The sequence below is a fragment of the Ursus maritimus genome, unplaced genomic scaffold (genome assembly GCF_017311325.1).
Source record: "Ursus maritimus isolate PB19 unplaced genomic scaffold, ASM1731132v1 scaffold_20, whole genome shotgun sequence".
Taxonomy (NCBI): Eukaryota; Metazoa; Chordata; class Mammalia; order Carnivora; family Ursidae; genus Ursus; species Ursus maritimus.
This window is the reverse complement of record NW_024424453.1, coordinates 27,701,288-27,720,688: the sequence shown is the minus strand read 5'-3', so window position 1 is coordinate 27,720,688 and position 19,401 is coordinate 27,701,288. Positions and strand designations below refer to the sequence as shown.

At 54.1% G+C, this 19,401-nt stretch overlaps 1 protein-coding gene across 3 annotated transcripts in view; it reads right to left on the bottom strand.

The window, feature by feature from the left end:
- Positions 1–9,970: 9,970 nt before the first annotated feature.
- Positions 9,971–19,401, bottom strand: part of KY (kyphoscoliosis peptidase) — a 42,767-nt gene continuing 33,336 nt past the window's right edge. For all 3 annotated transcript variants that reach the window (XM_040636587.1, XM_040636588.1, XM_040636589.1), the window contains 3 exons: positions 16,355–16,543; positions 14,936–15,126; positions 9,971–10,866 (listed from right to left, as the gene is read on the bottom strand). In XM_040636587.1, the coding sequence (XP_040492521.1) occupies positions 9,971–10,866; positions 14,936–15,126; positions 16,355–16,543 (1,276 nt within the window). The remainder of the gene's footprint in view (positions 10,867–14,935; positions 15,127–16,354; positions 16,544–19,401) is intronic.

Here is a 19,401-nt window from a genome sequence, read left to right as displayed (position 1 = left end):
CTCCAAACGCCTCGGGCATCTTGGCCACATTTAATTTTTTACAGTATAATAAAATGTTAATTTTCCAATCCCCTTGGTGTTCACATACATACAAATACATCAGCCAAGTGTTCAGGGAGTAACTTGTAATCCTGCAGTGATTTCGTTTTAAATCAACGTCTCCTCGTTTTCCCCCTGCTTTGTCCATGTGGGAGCTGCCAGGGGCCCTCAGTCCCGACATCTGGACTTCACTCATCACGCGGCCCGATTGTTCTTGGCCGTTCGAGTCGCGGCTGCTCCCGTGCCCTCCTGCCACAGGCTTCTCCACGGTCGTCCCTGCCGCCCCGGAGCCGGGCGCCACCGTCTCTGTCCCTGCACAGCCGGGGTGAAGTGATGGCTGATTCCTTGTGTCAGAGAGGCAGTCAGCCGTCCCTCCTGATGGAAACAAAGCAATCTCGGCACAGGCCGAGGGCGGTGGGGTCCTGGAGAAGAAGGGCACTCCTCTGATCGATCGGGGCCCTGATGGCTTTCTGTGGCAAACAGCGCGAGCCCTCCCAGCTGGTGGTGGTTTCTGTCTTCCTGTAAACATACATTTCCCCCGGGGGCAGAGAAACTCGCTCCGGGCACCGGCTTTTGTAGTTAGTTGAGAAGAAGAGGGAAATGACTAGGCTGCTGTAACTCAACAGCCTTTTTGGTCAGCAGCCATGTAAATAAAGCCGGTGATCTAGGAATTCACTTTTGAAATGACAGATTGATGTTCACTTCAAAAATGTATTGATCATTTATTCTGAATGCAGGTGTCATTTAATTATGGAGCTGAAACAGCGAGCAGATCAACCTGGGCACCTTCCTCCTGGAGCCGTATGCGGCGTGCGTTGGCGCGCCCCCAGGGGTAGGCTGGCAGGCACCCCCTGGAGCCCAGAGGTGTCAGGAGGCCTCCAGACCACCCTTGGACCGATGGTTTGGCCGCCGACTGGTTGTCAGCGGGCTAGCTTGCTCTGTTTGGACGGGTGTGGGTAGCACCGGCAGACGCCTTGTGTTATATTTGTGTTCTGCTGAACAGCTTAGCTTAGAGAATCTCCTCCAAACAGGGTCCTGGAGAGGAAATCTGGGTCAGGAACCACAATTAGGTAAAGGAAAGGCAACTTCATAAAGCGCTTCATGGCCAAAGAGTCCTGACTAGCCCCTGCCACCCGCAGTCACAGACAGGGTGGCCATTCTTCTCTTGTCAAGCTCATGTCCTGTGTTCGAGTCCTGTTCTGTGGAGTGAGCACGTGCTCTCTTTCAGAGCCTCATAAATAAGTGTGGGCTGCTGGTCTTGGTAACAAGGCCACCCACTTCCTTGAAGACCCCACGAACTACCTCCTCAACTATCCCCAGGGTGGTCATTCCAGTATCTCCCCCTGCCCCAGTTTCTCAGCCCTTTTCGGGGTGTGGCCCTCCCTGAGAGCATCTTGGGTTCTCCTCGCAGTTCAGGCTGGGGTGTGCAGAGCTGGGCAAAAGGCACAGGGGCCAGTGTTGGTGACCAGGAAACATTTAGACAAATGTCACCGAATGGTTATTGGACTGCTGAGTTATGTTACTTTGCTAGTCGGTCTTCATCTTTCCTCTCTGTTCTCTCAATGAAACACTTGCCAAGCATTTACTAACCCCCTATTTTGTGCCATGGAGAAAAAAATCAAAGTAACTGTGTTCAAACAATTCATAACCAAGTGCGCGAACCTCCAAGTACCCCCTCAATCACATGAATCATGCAGAAAGTACCTGCTTAACAGATGAGCTAACAAAGTGCTAAGTGAACATGGAGGGTGGGCAGATAGGGGCTGGTCTAGACGCCCGAAGACCATGCAGGGCTTCTGCAGACAGAGATGGATGGAACGGCTTCCCAATGAGAAGGAACAGCATGTGTAAAAAACACGAAGGTGTGAGGGTCCGTGGCCTGCCTGGTGTCATATGGTTGATTTTTGCAAAAGGAATCTCATGGAGAGTCATGAGAGACAAAGCAGAGAAAGCGGTGTGACGCCAGAGTGGGGATTACAGAGTGAATGTTTGTATCCCCCCCAAAATTCATGGGTTGAGACTGAATCCCCAATATGATGGTGTTTGGAGGCGGGGCCTTTGGAAGGTGATTAGGTCACGAGGGTGGAGTCTTCACGGATGGGATCTGTGTCCTTATAAAGACTCCAGAGAGCTTGTCCCTTCCACCGTGTGAGGACGCAAGGAGAAGGCAACCAACTATGAATCAGGAAGTGGGTTCTCATCAAACACCGAATCTGCAAGTGACTTGATCTCCAATTCCAGCCTCCAGAACGGTCAGCAGTGGATTTCTGCTGTTTGTCAGCCGCCCCGTCTATGCAGCAGAACAGACGAAGACAGTGGGGAACTGAGTCTTACGCCTTGGACAATGGAGAGTTTTCGGCAGGTTTCAAGTTAAGACTGTAACATGAGCAGCTCCTTCTGGCTTTAGTGTTGACGCTGCCCTGGGTGACAGGAACCAGGAGGCCAAGGAGGAGAGGGAAGGAAGAAGCTGCCTTCTGTCAAATTAGTGCCCAGCGCCTTGAAGGCGGCCCTTGAAAGTTGCATTCCTCCCGCACAGAGGCAGCCACATATAGAGCCCTCCCCGTCCCTTTGACAAAGCATTTGGTGACCTCGCACCAGTGATCGCTGGATCCCAGATGGCTTTAGGATCTGCTGCCCCACCCCCAGAACCCGCACCCAAGCCTTCCTGAAGCCTCTGTGGCAGACACAGAGGTGTGCTGCTCAGATTTCCCGTCAAGAGGGAACTTGCCGATTATCTGCAAGGAGTACATCCGAGAGCTGAGAGCTTTCAGCTGGCGCTGTCTCCAGGGTCTGCCTTAGCTTTTATATATTGCTGGATTCAGTTCGCTAATGGTTTTGGAGGATTTTTATACCTATGTTCATGAGAGATATTAATCTGTTATTTTCTTACAATGTGTTTGGTTTTGGTATTAGGATAATGTTGGCCGCAGATGAGTTAGGAAGTAAGCCCTCTGCTTCTATCTTTTGAAAGAGGTTGTAGAAAATTGGTGTAATTTCTTCCTTAAGTGTTTGGTAGAATTCACCAGAACCTATCTGGGCCTGGTGCTTTCTTTATAGAGGGTTATTGATTATTGACTCAATTTCTTTAAAAGATTACAGGCCTATTTGGATCACCTATTTTGTTCTGTATGAATTTTGGCAGATTGTGTCTTTCAAGAAATTGGACCATTTGATAACCTACGGTATCAAATTTGAGAGCATAGACTTATTCGTAGTATTCCTTTATTATCTTTTTAATGTGCATGGGATCTGTAGTGATACCCCCTCTTTCACTTCCGATATTGGTAATTTGTCCTTTCTTTTTTTCTTAGCTAGCCTCGCTAGAGGCTTATAGATGTTATTGATCTTTTCAAGGAATCAAGCTTTTGAGCTTGCTGATTTTCTTTATTGATTTCTTATTTTCAATTTATTAATTTTAGCTCTTTTTAAATTATTTCTTTTCTTTCGCTTACTTTGCTCTTCTTTTTCTAGTTTCCTAATTTGGAAGCTTAGATTATTGATTTTAGAGCTTTCTTCTTTTCTAACATATGCCTTCAATGCTCTAAATTTCCTTCTAAAGAGAGTTTTTGGTGCATCTCTCAAATTTTGATAAGTTGTGGGTTCATTTCCATGTGCTTCAGAATATTTTAAAATTTGTCTTGAGATTTCTTCTTTGACCCATTAGCTATTTGGAAGTGTGTTGTTTAATCTGAAAATATTTTGGAATTTTCCAGTCATCTTTCTGTTACTGATGTCTCGTTTAATTCCACTGGTCTGAGAGCAGACATCGTGTGACTTCTCTTCTTTTCATTCCATTGGGGGTATGCTTTATGGCCCAGAATGTGGTCTATCTTGGTGAATATTCCATGTGCGCTTGGAAAGAATACGTAATCTGCTGTTGTTGGATGAAGCAGTCTATAGATGTCAATTATTTCTAGTAGTTTGGGGGTGGTGTTGAGTTCAATTATGTCCTTACTAATTTTCTGCTTGTAAATGGATCCATCCCCCTCACCCCAGAAGCATGAGGAGATTTTTCTCTGATATTCACTGTGAGACCTGGTAGAGATCCAAGACATAAACTCACAAAAATGTGGGGGTCCTGATGACTGGGTGCCCCTGGAGAGTTTTCAACTCTCAATGTTGTCCACATTGAGCCCCAGCAGTTTGCCAATTACAGTTCCGTTTTCCCACCCAGGCAATGGTTTCCCATGGAGGTTTCTGCTCTGGTGAGTATGATTCTCTGGGTCACCTGTCAGTCTCTCCAGTTTGGGGAGGAGGACAGTGGTTTACCTTGTGACTTCACTTCTCCTACAGATATAAGAAGAGTTGTTGATTTTTCAGTTTGTCAGCTTTCTACCTGTTGGAGGGAGTGATGGCTTCTACGCTTCTTACAGCCTGGATCAGAAACCAGGCGTGTGTCTTAGCTTTTGAATGGAGGCCAAGCTCTTCCTGGTCAGCCCGTAGCCAGTGACGGAGCAGACCAGGGTCTCTAGAGCCTGGTCATTTCTGCACAACAAGGGGCTCTTCTGTTGCACTGACACTTAGCCGACTGTCCGAAGTTCTCTCTGCCTGATCCTGCTTCCTCCCCCTTTATCTTTCCCACGTATTACCCTCTAACACTCTGTCTGCATTCCTAACTCTGTCTCAGCATCTGCTTGCCAGGGAGTCCTCCCGGCACATTTGAACATATGATCAATACTATTGTTGGTTCCAGGAGGAGAACAGGGAGATCTATGAGCCATGGATGTGGATAATCTGATTTACAAGGTGTAGCTTGCTAACCTTCAGGCTAGTCTCCACCACTCACCCTGTCACAGGTCCCTGTTTGGCTGTGGTGCTATGAGCTGCCCTACATAGCATCGCCCAGGAGTGAAGACATCAGCACCTGGCCTCTTCAGAGTCCAGAAAAAGGAGGAGTTTCTGCCTCTCTGTTAAAACCAGTTTTTGTTTGAAGACCCACCTTTTCCATCAGCACCTGACACAAATTATGCTTTCTCCAGAGATGGTGAACTTCTTCTGGAAGGCTTTCATGGAGACCTTGTCTTAATACAAACAATAGTCCTGATGTTCTTATAAGTAGAAACATGGGGAGGTGGTGGTGGTGGGGCCGCGTGTCATCGTGGAAAGCAGTCACCGCAGCGGAGCTGAGAGATGATGAGGGCTTGAATTATGACAAAGGCTGTGAGAGTGGAGTGGATGTGGGGCTGGGAGAGTGGGTCAGAATGGCCCAGATTTCATCACTGAGGGGAATGAAGGAGTCACCAGTGACCACCACGAGACTGACTTCGGTACCTGGGGGATGGGGATGTATTTACTGTGTTGGGGACCCAGGAGGAGTGGGAGGCAATTTGGGGGAGAAAAGGGACTTCGGTTCAGTGTCTTTTGATTTGGGGATGCCTGTGGGATATCTAAGGGAAGGCGTCCCGATCACTGCCTGACTTTTAGTTTTCTTTCATTCTGCTTGCAAAATCAGAGAGAAGCAGCATCCTGTCAGGGGCTGTTGCTTTCCCTTTGGTCCCTCTGCTGGGTTTTCTGCAGCCCCTCGCCCTCGGGCAAGAGAGGAGCCAGCAGCGCAGTCTGCTGGGGGCTACAGGGCAGGCTCTTAACACAGCAGGGCCCTTCAGATGTTCCGAAACTGACAATCCCAGGTCTACCACCTGCCAGCATTTGTTCACAGAGACACAGCATCACAAACTCTCCGGACTGGAAGGGACGTTAGAGGTCATCCATTCCAGCCTCAGGGTTGGCATTCTCAGACTGTTCTAATAATTTAAGAGTTCCTCCTCCTATGAATACGGGAGACTTTCTTTTGACTTCTCCTTAATATGCTGTTAAAGACATGGTCCACCCATGAGCTTCTTTCCTCAGGAGACATACGTGGGGGCTCACGTTTGCGGGTCCAGCAGGGAGGGAGGCTACAAGGCCAGATTTGAGAACACAGTTCTTTCTGTCCTTCACACCACAGCTACGAGAATGGTCTCCATGGTTACGGCAGCTTCTCAGAGGTGCCTGGATGTTCATTTTCTCTATTTCCCTAAATGTCTAATTTATGAATCATCTGTTTAGGTAACCTGCTGCAAAGTTTCTGTATGTATATGAAAATCAAGAAATACATATTCAAAACAATAAAAAAAAGTATGCTGATAGGCATTTTGGGTACATTTTTTTCTTCTACTAGTAACAGAAATTAGGATTGACTTGAAACATTTCAAGTTAAACAAGATTCAATGAAAGAAACACTGCCTTCGTGTTCTTCAAAGGCATGTGAGCCAGAGAGGGGCTGGCGCTAACCTCATTATGTTTTCTTTAATGCGAAATAGCTATTTGCCTGACATTCCATTTGCATCTCCCCATCACATTCAAATGGCTGGGACATTGATTTTTTTTTTTTTCCCTAGGGCTCCCTTTGAACATGAAAGTGTTTTTTCCCTATTTTTTCCCCCTTGTGAGAGCAGTGATAAGAACAGATCGATAATTACATTGTTGGATAAAAATGAATATAAATTTTATTGAAAAACAACACCAGCAACAATGTGGGGAAAGCATACTCAACAGCCACTGGCCCACACAACTCAACACACACACGCTATGAGAAGTAATCACCTCTGAAGATTTCCAGCTCCTTATTCCAAATGAAAAGAAATGAAAGATCCCGAACTGATGTGGGACACAGATGCGCACCACCTCTGAACACATCGTTAACAGCAAAGGATGTGGCAAAACTGCTCACCTTGTGTTTGCTGGGGGCGATCTAGTGTACTTCAAGGATTAGCTGGTTTCGAGAGAACTTAGTCTTTCCAGTGAGCATGGCATCTGAAACCCAGACCACTGGGGAAACTTTTCTACTTTTCAAGTCCTTTGAGAAGAGGATTTCACAAACTTTCTTGGCACCTTGCCCCTCCTGCTTAAAAACAGGAAACAGTTCTTTATGTCTAGCCTAAATCCTTCATGCTTCAGTTAATCTATTTATTTCCTTTTAATCTCAGCAGGCTGTGAGGAGTCTGTCCTGGTGGGACAATGCGGTGTATGGGGAACTCACAATGATCGTAATCAGATTGAAGCGGACCCAGCTGGGCTGCTGGCGCTGCCGATAATGAGCTGAAAGGAGTTAATTGCAGTTGTGGTTGTAGCCCATTCGCCTCCGACTCCCGCACCCTCCCTGACTTTCTGCACCCTTCTGCCTGTGGCCCGAAGGCTGCCAGCCCAAGCCCTGAGTGTGAACAGTTTCGGTCCTTCTCTGGCGTAGTAAGGAGCGCGGTCAGAGCTGTCCCTTCCAGTCCGCTATCCAGTGTTTCCGTTTCAAGACGTGATTTCCAGGCAAAACACTCCCCAGTATTACATGCCTTTTCTTCTTACCCTGCCAGGCAGGCTCCAAGCTCGCCTCACAGTTTGCACGTGGCAAAGATGTGCTCCGTGTGCACACCAGGAAGCACCCAGTGAATCGAACACAAACATCTCAGCAGGCTTTCTCAAGTTCTGTGTAAAAGCCCTGGCAATCGACTCAGCCTCGCAGACTGGCTGGCCGGCAGCTCCATGTTCTGGGCACCAGGGGGCGCCCGTGCCATTCCACCAGTCGCTGGGACTCCAGCACCGGGAACAAAGATGCGGATTTGAATAAAAGGCTTCAAAATGCAACTCTGAATTCTACCCTGAGCAGCATGCGTGTAAAAATTCATGAAGACTGGATTTCATTTCATGTATTTTTACTTCAGTGGAAAGAAATACAGGTGATTTCTGACTGTGCCTACAGCTGTCTTTACAAAGGTGGGGGGGGGGTGCTGGTTAAGGCAGGAGGAGGGGCACGTGGTGGCTCTGCAGCCCCTTGGAGATGCTGGGCCCGGTCTTGGTTCCTGGGGCAGCTGCTATTGCGCTGGGTGGCATCCTCTGTCTGCTCCAGAAGGTACTGGTTAGTTATATTATTTTTAAAAAGATACACGTTGTTCTCATCGGGACTAGCCACGGCTCTGGGTCCAGGGAGCGACATGAGTCATAGAAGGCACTCATTATTTGGATAAAACCCAGCACATTTCTTTCAACCCATAACAAAAAAGGCTGTTTTCAGGGTGTAAGAACTCCCCTTGTTTTCTGCCTCTGGGGCCTTTGTGCGTTTTCCAGGCATGAGTGACAACAGTGCCAAAGGCTTGGGTGGCAGAGCCTGCCGGAGGGCACGGGACACAGGCCAGGGGAGAGCCCAGACGCCCATGGTGTACTGCCCTCGTGTTCCAGGGCCCTCAGCCTCCTGGAGGCTGGGCACCCCTGTCACATGGCTCGGCCAGGTTCAAGCTGGGGGGCAGCGGGGACCTTTGGGGAGATAATGAAGTGTTGGGAGCCTGGAACTTCAGACAGGCCTATTTGGGGGAGGCCGCTGCTGCGCACCCTGAGCTCTGAGATGGCAGGGGCAGGACCCCCTTGGTTCCCTCCATAACTCCAGCGTCTAGCACGGAGTCCGATGCTGATTAAGTGCCCCGGTAACATTTGCTGAATACACGAACGTGAGGATGAAGGCAGAGGTGGCGTGAGCATCCGGCCGGCCTGGCTGTCGAGCCCGAGGACATTTAGAACAGTAGCGGGCGCAGGGTGGTGCCAGCTCTCAGGGTGAGGGCACGGAGACGGGAGGGGCCGCACAGCTGAGAAGCCAGGAGGCAGGGAGCACCTGCAGGGGCTTCTCGTGCTGGGAGGGTGCTGCAGTGGCCACGCAGGGCCTCTCCCTCCTTCCCTCTCCCACTGCCCTTGCAGAAAGGAGCCAGCCTTGCCGCTGTTGCCATGGCAACACGGGCCTGAGGTGCTGCTGAGGGCAGCTGGGCAGCTGAAGTTCCTAGGGCTGGAGCCAGCGTGCAAGGCAGGACCCCAGGGGTCTCTCGTGGCAGGGAAAGGCAGGAAGGGAGATGGGATGCAGACAAGCACCAAAATGGCTCCCAGAGCAGGTGGAGGTCCCCCGGTGTGGGCTTTGCTGGTAGGGACCCTTGGGGGCTGGCCGAGTGATTTCATTAGTCTCCTTGGCACTATGGTATTTGCACTACTCCCTGCCTGGCCTCCCTGCCCAGGTCTTTCTTTAGGGTTATCAACGAGGTCCCCCCAAGGGCCCAGCAGACTCTTGAAGCTCCCCGTGAAAATGCAGGCCCCGGAGGGCCACCAACTCACTAGACTGAACTGCCACGGGCCCGTCTGAGAGCACAGAGATGGAGAACTCACACCCTTAGACTCAGGTGGCAGGGCTGCTGGGGTGTCCCTCACCCTCTGGCCCTCCACGCAGGGCACCCAAGAATGGGCCCTGGGAGTGCCCTCCTGACTTTTCTATTGCCACATTCCCAGCATATCCAGGGACAGTGGACCTGCAGCAAGCGCGGGCTGGCTAGCTTCCTCCTCACGCCTTCTTTTCTCTAGGGCTCTTGAAGAGTGAGAGGCAGCGGGAGTGCAGAAGATGGTCAGGTCTGGGGAAAAATGGTAGTCAACCCTCCCTGGGGTTCAGAATTGGTGAGAAACACTGATAGGGCTGAAAGGGCTCTGCGATTCAGGACGACTCAGCCTTGCATATCAGGTCCCTCTCGGGCACAGAGGAGAATTCGCTCACGATCACGTGAAAAGCTTTCTGCCTGGGCAACCTCCCTGCTTTCCCACATCAGCCCTATGCAAACAACAACAGCATTAACACGAGAAGGGGGCATCTGGGCAGTGGTGTACAGTTTATGATACCTTGGATTTACATAGCACCTTTTTCTTCTACAGGGCCTTTGCCTCAGTCCCCTCGGCCACGGCCACGGCCACAACCGGGGGAAGCCATGGGGACACAAACATGCCCGCTTCCGTGGCAGAGCGGAGAGACCGAGGCAGAGGCCTCGAAGTGATTTCATGCAGACTGGGTGGCGTCCAGGGCTCTCTGCACTTGCGCTGGGCCCTCCCTGGGCAGCTCTGGCCTCGGCCCTCTGGGAGGGGGCGGCCGCGGCGCCAGCCCTCACTGGGCGTTCACTTTGTACTTCAGGATGTAGGAGTAGAAGTTGTGGTTGGCGTTCTCCAGCACCATGACGTAGATCTCGCGGCAGCCGGCCGTGCTGCAGCTGCCCTCCCAGTAGCCCTCTCCATTCAGGGTCAGGGGCCACGTGTCCTGCCCCTTCACCAGGGCTTTGGCAACACCGTGTAGCTTCAGTTTGAATGGGACATTCCGGTTGGCGGGAAGCACGCCCGACAGGGGCTCCAGCAGCTCATTGTCCTGCCCCCAGTTGCCGAAGCTCTCGGGGAACATGGGCCAGCTCACCTTGGTGTTGGGGCAGCACAGCAGGTAATTGAAGATGAAGACGTAGTTGCCCGGCTCCAGCCTCTTCTTGACAAAGATCTTGAGGGCAAACTTGCCCGCCTGGGGCAGCTGGACCTTCAGCTCCGCCCGCTTCTCCCGGTGCAGCTGGAAGATGTAGCGCCGCTGCGTCTCCTCGGTGACGGGGCCTTCGTCCCCATGCAGGGAAGCCAGCACGCTGACGCCCTCCTCCACGCCGAAGCTGACGGAGCAGCGGCCGTCGCTCGTGTGGATGATGGGGTCGGGGTGCGAGGGCTCCACGATGCCCATCTGCTCCGAGAACCAGCTGGGGCCCACGGGCTGGTGCAGCTCCGCCGGCAGCCGGACACCGACGTCCACGTAGTTGCACTTGACCGTGTACTCCAGCACCGAGCTGTAGACGTCCGAGTTGCCTTTGGCGAAGATCTGCAGCTTGTGGGGGCCCACCGTTGGGGGGTATATGTCCAGCTTCATCCCGTCCTTCCTGAGGCTCAGCAGCCCGTGCTCCTGCTTGCCGTTGAGCATGAACATGAAGAGCGTCGGGGCGCGGCTCTCGATGGTGACGGTGGCCTTCCCGTTCACTGTGGAGAGAGAGCCAGGGTCAGCGGGGGTGGCTCCGGGATGCGCTGCTTGCTGCTAGATGTTTCACGGCGGCTCTCTGGGGAGGAAGCCCTGACTCTAGCAGCTGCCCATTTCGACGGTGTGAACGCCCCCGGCACGATGGGTTTTAAGCACTCAAGGTGAGGTCAGCCAACACGACGTGAGCCCTTGCGGCGCACCGCTGGAGGGGCTCCCCTCCCCGCTGCGGTGGTTCTCTTAGCACGAGCCGAAAGCTGAGGGTCTCAAGAGAAAACCTGCCCCAGCTGTATGTGCTTGCCTCACCCAAGCGATTCTTTTCAGGTGAGGGCTGCACGGAGGCTCAGCCTGATTCCGGAGCAGGGGGAGGGCCCGGGGCAAGGCGGGCCCATGACTGGTTGGAGAGGCACCCTTTGTCTCTTTCCAGTCTTAAGTCTTGCCTCACACCACTCCCTCCAGCATCTGTTCTTTACAGCGTCAGCAGCTGTCAGGCGAACACAGGCCCTTAAAACCTGGCTGGAAGGGCTTCATTGCTGGAGGCGGAGCTCGAGGGGCGGGCTGCCTCTTCACTGCCCACTGCGCCAGCCCCACGACTCTCACTCGGGCTATGGCTTGGCCCGTCTCTGCCTCTTGCATCCACTCTCTGCCCCTCCCGTGCCCCCCCGTTTTATCCTCCTCTGTCCTGGTCACTATTTTTCAGGGTCACTTCTCTGGCTCTACGGCCCACGAGCACTCCCCTACCTGGTCCTCCCTGCCTCGCAGGACCACGGGGAGGGGCAGTGGCTCCTTGCAGAGCCTCAATCCCCTTCCTCTCGGAAGCCCCACACCTGCGCCTCGTCCCAGCAACCTCCCCAGCCCCACTGGGGTTCACACAGGAGTGCAAAGGAGGAAGACAGACTACCGTCAGAGCCATGCTCACTAGTAACCTTTCCCCAGTCTGAGGTCCAACGCTCTTGCTGGGGAGGCCATGCCTGGGCTCTCGAATGAGTACCTCCAAGACTTCCCCTCTAATCTGCCCCAAGGCCCCGACTCCAGGCTGCTCTGCTCCTGCATTCAGTGCTCGCTCCCAACCAGCTGGTGAGAATCCCACAGGCAGCCGGAAAGGATGGGAGCTCACTGCCGGCTCCCCTCTGCTTCTTCACGGACTGCTTCTTCTGGAAACCTCTCCCTGCCTTCCCTTGGCAGGGAATCCCTCCCCATTGCCGTGTAACTCTCCTGTAACTCTCATCTGGCCTCTGTCCCCACTCTCCAAAGACTTCAGTGGGTGAGTTCCTTGGAGCCTCCGGGCTGCTGGCGTGGCCTCCTGGATGCACTCTCCTCCCCCTTGCAGCCCCCACACGCCCCCGCCCAGCCCGCCCACCACCGCCCCATTGCCTCTGCTGCCATTCCTTCCCTCTCTGCTCTACTACTGGTGGGATGCTTGGTGCTTTGGTGTGGTCTTGTCTACCTTCTTCCTCCACTGCCCCCAGCCACTATGGGACATCTGTCCCATGGTAACCACCAAAGGAAAGTGCCCAGGAACAACAGACTTGTTACCACTCTCTCTTGGTTGAATCTCTCCTCTCCCCTGGCTTCCTCTTCTAAGCCAACTCAGTGGGCAGAAGCTGTCTCAGCCTTCAGCTGCTCATGGCCCCGTCCTGTTCCGTCTTGCTTCCCGGCTGGCTGTGAGATCCCACGGAATTCTCCTTTGATGTGGACTGCCACCCAGCACTTCCACGGGGCCACCCGAGGGCCCTGGGAAATTATCTACCTAGTCGCTCCTGGGTTCACTTGTGTGGGTCACCATCAAACTGGAGACCAGTGAGAGTCCTGTCCCCTCCTGTCTGGCTTGAGTCAGGACCCTCCTTTTTGGGACCACAAGGCATTCTCCCACATACCCCACAGCCCTCACACCTGTCCTTCCCTCCACCGCTTTCCCCCAAACCTGATAAGACCTTAGCATAACATCTGACTGCTAGAAGCCTCCCCTCCACCCTGCTGCCCAGGTGAGGTTGAGAGCCCCTGGAAGCCTCTCTTGTAGCTCCACGTCTCCTTCAGGAGACTTAGCACCCTTGTACTGAATTAGTTCTCTGCCATGTCTGTCTTCCCTGCAGGGGTGAGCACTGTGGGGAATTGCCCTCCTGTGTCTTTTCCTGTGTGTCCCGGGCCTCACCAGAGTGCCTGGCCCAGCAGATTCTCTGCGAAGGTGAGCTGAACGGCTAGAAGACTTTCAAGAAAGACTGGCGACTCTGGGGACTCTGTGGGAGCCCGTGATCTCCCCAGCATCCGCTCTCCCTCCACCTCCCCTCACCCCTGTCAGTGGTATCCCACCCCCACCCCCCACATCCCCTGTCCTCTTCCTTCCCCACTTTTCACCCACCTCTTTCCCTCTTCTGCTCTCTTCCCATCCCCACTCTTAACAAAACTAGCTCCAACAAAGAAATATTCTTTAAATACGCATCACGAATATGGAATCAAATTCGAGATTACTATATATTAAGAAACATTTCTGTTTCTCTTGCAAAGGCAAGTTCTACTCCGTGGCATTAATTTGATGTTGGTGTGGCCTGGTCCATGCTTCCCTGTGGTTCTGTGGCCCACACACAGTTCAGGCTCCCCATCTGATAGCACAGGAAACCCGTTCTCAAAGACCACAGCCTAACGCTGTCCTTTTAGCAGCAGAAGCCTGCAGGGATTTGTAGTTTAAAGAAAAAGTACTCGAGAGCTCAGCAGACTGGTTAAGGAAAGCATTGTGAGGTGGAAGGGACGAGTCGGCTGGAAGTAACTTGGGGACACCTGTGTTCCCGCTGCCCCTATCGTTCTACAGTGTGGGATGGGCTCACCTGCAGGCCACACGCAGACCTCTCTGTGCTAACAGCCGATGTGAGCTCAGGCCTTCCCCCCTGGGAGTATAGGGGCCCCTGGTAGCAGAGATGGTGCCAACAGGGCTTCGCTGAAGTGTGTGGGTGTGGGTGTGGGGTAGGTGCACTGACGAGGCTGTGCTGAGCCCTGCAGTGTGTCCAGGTTATGTGCCTAGCCCTGGACCAGGCACCAGGGCCTTGGACACACAAAAGACAAAGTCCCCCACAGTCAGCCCTGCGAGGCTTGTGACCACAGAACTGTACCCTCTCCCACACAGCTGGCCCCCCATCAACCTCAGACTTCACAAACACACCTGGCTGGGTGCCTGTGGCCCCTGTGGGGATGTGGGGAGCAAAGGTCAGTCCAGGCCAGCCATGGGGACAGCTCAGCTACGTGTCCTGCCCTTCCCACTCCCAGGGATATTGGCTGGAAAAGGCTGGACTCTGCCTCCAGGAGGGAAGCCGGCAGAGTCAACAGGCATCTGACCTGGAGGGGGAGGGGAATGGAGGAAGGCAGGCAAAGCCTCTGGAGCCAGCCCTGGTCTGGCGGTACTTGAGTTCAGACGCTGGAGGGCTTGCTGTGTCCTTCCAGAGCACCTCTGTCCCTGTGTATGGTGATGCCTGCTCTCTTCCAGCTCCTAGGACCCAGCCAGCAGCCATTCCCTAATAAAGCCTCCCCCAGTCCTCTGTCCTGGGAGACCCCACGGCTCTCCCACTAGCTGGTTAGACCACTGACACACAGAGCCCAGCTTGGCTGGTCCAACATGTCCTCTTTGCCAGGAGGTTGGGAGAACACAGCAGGCTAGTGAAGTCTGTCAGGGACCCGACCTGGGAGATGGGGACCACCAGGCCTGTAGTGGTCCGTTACCTGCTGCAGGAACTGGGAGAGACTCACCCAGCTGGGGACCCTCCAGCCCTGGCTCCCTGGCAGCCTGGGCTGTAAATAGGGTCCTCAGGGCCTAGGGAAACCCAAGGACTTCCTATGCATCCCCTTCCTGGTTTATGCTGCTGCGAGCAGGGGTCTGTCCCTGCAAGTGTGACCTATGGCCGCCTCCTGCCCTGATGGCCCGATGGCCTTGGCTGCCTTTGTAGCGTCTGTAATGCACAGAGCTCCCACGCTGCGGGCCTGGCTGGGCCCTGGCAGGTCCGTCCCCCGGGGGCCCGACGCCTTGAGGCACAGAGCGGGCTGCTCTGTCCCTGCTGCCAGCATGCCGGCCACCTGCTCCGGGCTTACCTGTTTTGATCACAGAAGTCTCTGGGTGGGCACTCAGCATCCCCTTGTTGTAGAATTCACTCTTGTGATACATGTTGCTCTCAAACTGCCTCAAGGACTGAGGGGGTTTCAGCAGTTGCCAGTTCTTGTTGTCTGGGAAGTGGTCCTCGATGAACAGTGCGGGGTGGGTGAGGAAGTAGAATTCATTGTAGCTAGAGATGGGGGGAAGCTGGTCAGTAGCCATGCGGGGTGAGTAGGCCTCAGCTCTGTAGAGAAGGCGGTGGGGCTCACAGGGGGCTCTTTGGGGCCTTCTTTTGCCTAGCTCCTCCACAGGAGGGATCCTGCCGACAACCCAATGGGGAAAGGCACTATCTCCTTTCTTAACATGGGCACGGCAGGTGGCCCCTCAGTGGCTGCTTCCAGAAATAGGGGCCATGGCAGGATCTGCAGCTCCTCTTAAGAGAAGGCCATACTCCACGTGGAGCTGCGTCCAGGTGGGAAATGGGCTCCCCCTACTCTCAAAGCCCAGTAGAGAACCCATGGACCAGGTGCCAGCCAGCAGTGTGGAGGGACAGCAGGCAGGGAGAGTCCTGGGTGAGCAGCCCTCCTGTGGTCCCTGGGGCCAATGAGACACGGCTCTCTAGAGGTTAGTGATGGGGATCCAGAAAAGAACAGGGAGACTCTTCTGAGCTAATGCTTCGCTCTTAGCTTGTATTTGGCCTGTGTGCAGGCCTGTCGAGATTTAAACTACAAAAATCAGAGACAAGGCTCTCATTTTTTTGGATAAAAAGGAATCTGAGTTGCCGAGAGGTGTTACGATCCAGGATGAATGTCATGGCTTTGGGTTAAGCATAGTTGGCCAGAGCCTTGGAGAACAGAACGTGCTCCAGCGCCCTGCACCCCAGCACCCCGCCCCACCGTGGCTCACAGTGACTCTGCTCCCACAGCCCCCCTTCCTACAAACCATAACCCCTTCCTCAGAGATGTGATGTGGCTGCATTTGGCCCAGAGAGGTAGGGGAGGAGCCCTGATGTCTGGGGAAAGCAGACACCAGGAAGAGAACTCTGGCGTCCCTGTGTTGGAATATAGCCAGTGAGTCAAAGGCCTGGAGGGAATCTACAGACATCAAGCAGCTTCTCAGCTCTGCCTTCCTCTCTTGTATGGCCTGCGGGGAAGTGCTGGGCTTTCAGCACTTGGGCGCCAGAGGAGGGATTTAGTCAGTGGAGGGTGAGGTGACAAAAGGTCTGGGCCCTTCCTATTGGCTTGGAGCTAGCTCATTTCAGAGCTGGAGGAAGGGTGGGAGTGGCCAGCAGCAAAGAGAGGCCACCCTGGCCCTCCCTGGCCTCCCACCTGGCCTTCTCTACCTGCTGCTTCCTTCAACCTCGTGCTTCCCTCATTTCCACCAGCCAGACCCCCAACAGCACTGAGATTTGTACTTACAGGAAGGTGAATTTGGAAGTGGTAGAATCCACCAGGCCACTGCCCCAGGTGCTGTCCACCAGGTGCCATCTCCCCTCCAGGTACACGGCGTTCCAGGCGTGGTCAAACTCCCCAGAGAAGCTCTGCCCCGTCTGGTAGCCAAAGCCCTTGGAGTAGCCAGGCACCGTCATGCACTGCACTCCGGCGATCCTGGGGGCAGGACAGGGGTTCTGGGAGATGGCTCCTGCTGGGGCTCCCTGACCCCCGTAAGTCTGTCTATAGCCCCAGGCCTCAGGCATGTCTGCTGTCTGTCAGTCCCTCCGCGCCTTTCCTCTTCCCTGCCTTTCCCACAGTCCCATACAGACAGCTTGAGGACTGTTATTTCCAGGGCCGGGGGGCCGGGGGACACGGGGCTGGCTGGCCCTGCTAACACAGACTGGCTTCAGTCCCCACTGCCTGCTCCTCCCTGGAGACCAAGCAAATCACTTCCGAAACGTCTTTCCTCAGACAGAACTCTTCTGAGTGCTCTGCCTGCAGCCACTCAGGAGGACGGTGGGTGCAAGGCGAGGATCACCCCAAGAACATGGAAACCTAGGAAGGATGATGTTCTCAAAGAACCAGAGCAGCCCGAACCACGTGCCTGAGGAGCTGGGTCTAGGTGACACGGGCGAGGTGTCAGGGAGGGGCACTGGACGTGAGGGTGCAGAAGAAAGCCGAGCCCCACTCTCTCCATGATGTCTTGCTCTCAGACATCTGTGTAGGGACAGCTGGAGCGGGCCAGCCAGTGTGTCCATTCCTGAGCTGGGCAGGTCTGCCTGCCAGCGCCACCATAGTGCATTCAGGTCATGGGCTGACTGACTGCCCTGGCCACAGTCAGCGTCCCCTATAGGTGTCCTTTGAGGGGTGGAAATGTTGACCAGTCAGCCTGAGTTCTTTGGCCCTCTCGACAGTGTGCTCCCCCACTGCTTACGACCACGCTGGCACCACTCTCTGTGGCCTGGACAGTGGGGGATGGATGATGGTCACCTATGGGGACCACAGAAATCGTGGGCAAGCTACAATGCGGGCCTTGGTAGCCAAAACCCTGAGGCGCCACCCCAAGGCCAAAGCAAGAGCCCCGAGAGGCCTTCCATGACCAGCTGGCCTTCCCCTTCAGCTGCGCTGCCCTCGCCATGGCAGTTACCAGGCTGGACTGCTATTCTGACCCACGGGACGTCCTGCGCTAGCTCTCCTGGGGGTCTTTGTGTGAATTAGAAAAAGGCGTTCCTTCTTTAAGAGACTTTCCTTTCACTTCCGGCAGCTTGGTAGAGTAGTGCTGTCCAGGATGTTCATGGCGGCCCCTTCAGTGGGGCTTCTCTGAGAATCACACAGCTGCCCTGCTGCCTCTGCACTCGCCTCAGATGCACCAGTTCTGTACTCTGGCTCGGAGCCGGGCCTGGTGGCCTCTGGTGGCCGGGGGCCTTCTGTGGACCAGGCCTGCAGACTCCAGTGCTCTCAACAAGAGGGCCATGGAGCCTCTCAGGCTAATGGGGAAAACGGCTTCACATTCATTATAGGAACAAGGAAATTTTCCTTATAAAAACTTTTGTTTCTGAATCTTTTTGTTTTTTTTTTGGAGAGTGAGAGAATGCATGCCTACAAGCAAGCGGGGAGACGGGGGAGAGTGAGAGAGCGAGAGAGAGCAAGAATCTCAAGGAGGCTCCACGCTGGGCAGGGCTCCATCTCACAACCCTGAGATCATGACCTGAGCGGAAATCAGGTCAGACACTCAACCGACTGAGCCACCCAGGCACCCCCAAAAAGTATGTTTAATTAACCATTAGAATATGGATTAAATATTACTTATCATTTGTTGAAACAGTGAAGCAAAGTGGGGGGCCTGCACGTTCCCATACTTCCACCCTGCTTCACCCGAACAGTGTCCTGTTCCATGTCTGCCCGAGCTTCCCTCCTCCGCGGGGTGCAGGCCTGCCCTTCCACACGCAGCTTCACAGAAGGAGGGCCAGGCCTCCCGGGCAGTCTGAGACATGCCATCAGAACAGACCTGTGAGGCCCTCTGGGAAGGATTTCAGGAGCACTTGGGGAATGGGGGCAGAGAGCAAGAGGGATGGGATTCTGACGTCAGGTTTTTCTGCTGATAAAGGCCAAAGCCTATTCCTGGAGCAGAAGGGCAGCCCAGAGACAGGAGGCACAGGACGCAGCAGGCCCAGGAGGAGCCCCAGGGGTGGGGGGGAGGTGGGAGGGTTAGGGTGAGGGTGGGGGGCTGAGGGGTGGGGGAGTTGGGGAGAGAAAGTGCAGTGGGCATGCCTAGAGAGCCCCCTGCCTCATTAGCTGCAGACGGGGTGAGGGGATGCTTCTGGGGGTCAGAATTGAATGTGTTTACAGTCTTAGAGAAAACAGGTGGCAGAGGGGGAGGGGCGAGAGCAAGGCCAGAAGGGTGGGATGGAGGTGCGGATTGGGGGGCTTCCCTAGGGGGCGGCGCTCCACCTACTCAGAGTGAGTGAGAACAAGTGTGAGGTAAGACACGCTCCTGACACAATATGAACTGACAAAAGCCTATGAAGCCCTGCCATCGGCACAAGGTCTGAGAGAATGTGTGTGTGCAGGGCGAGAGGCAGAGGAGGAGGGCAGAGTGAGACAGGCTGCCTGCACCTGGTCTAGTAATGCGATTATGGGCGATTGCAATTTTCTTTTTAAACTTCTCTAGATGTTCTAAATTTTCAGTAATGATTATGTGTTACTTTTAGAATTGGAAAAAAGCCATAAATACTACTTGAAATTACATTCTTCGGTGAGTTATTTTCCTTTCTTGCCAGAAACGTCTGCGTGCATCCATTTCCAGGCGCACGCGGAGGGAGGTTCAGTCCTGGGAACAATTTCACGGTAAGGTGAGCTGACGGAGGGGAGCTGTGGCCTCTGGACGTGCTGCCCACTGAGGCCCGCCCTCTGCTCACAGTGCCCTGTAGTCCAGGAAGGAAGGGGAGCGCTGCACGCTTCCATCAAGAGGTGGAGGTAGGCTTTGAGAACCAAGTGGGGGAGCAGCAGTGAGAGCCCGAGCCAAAGCCTGG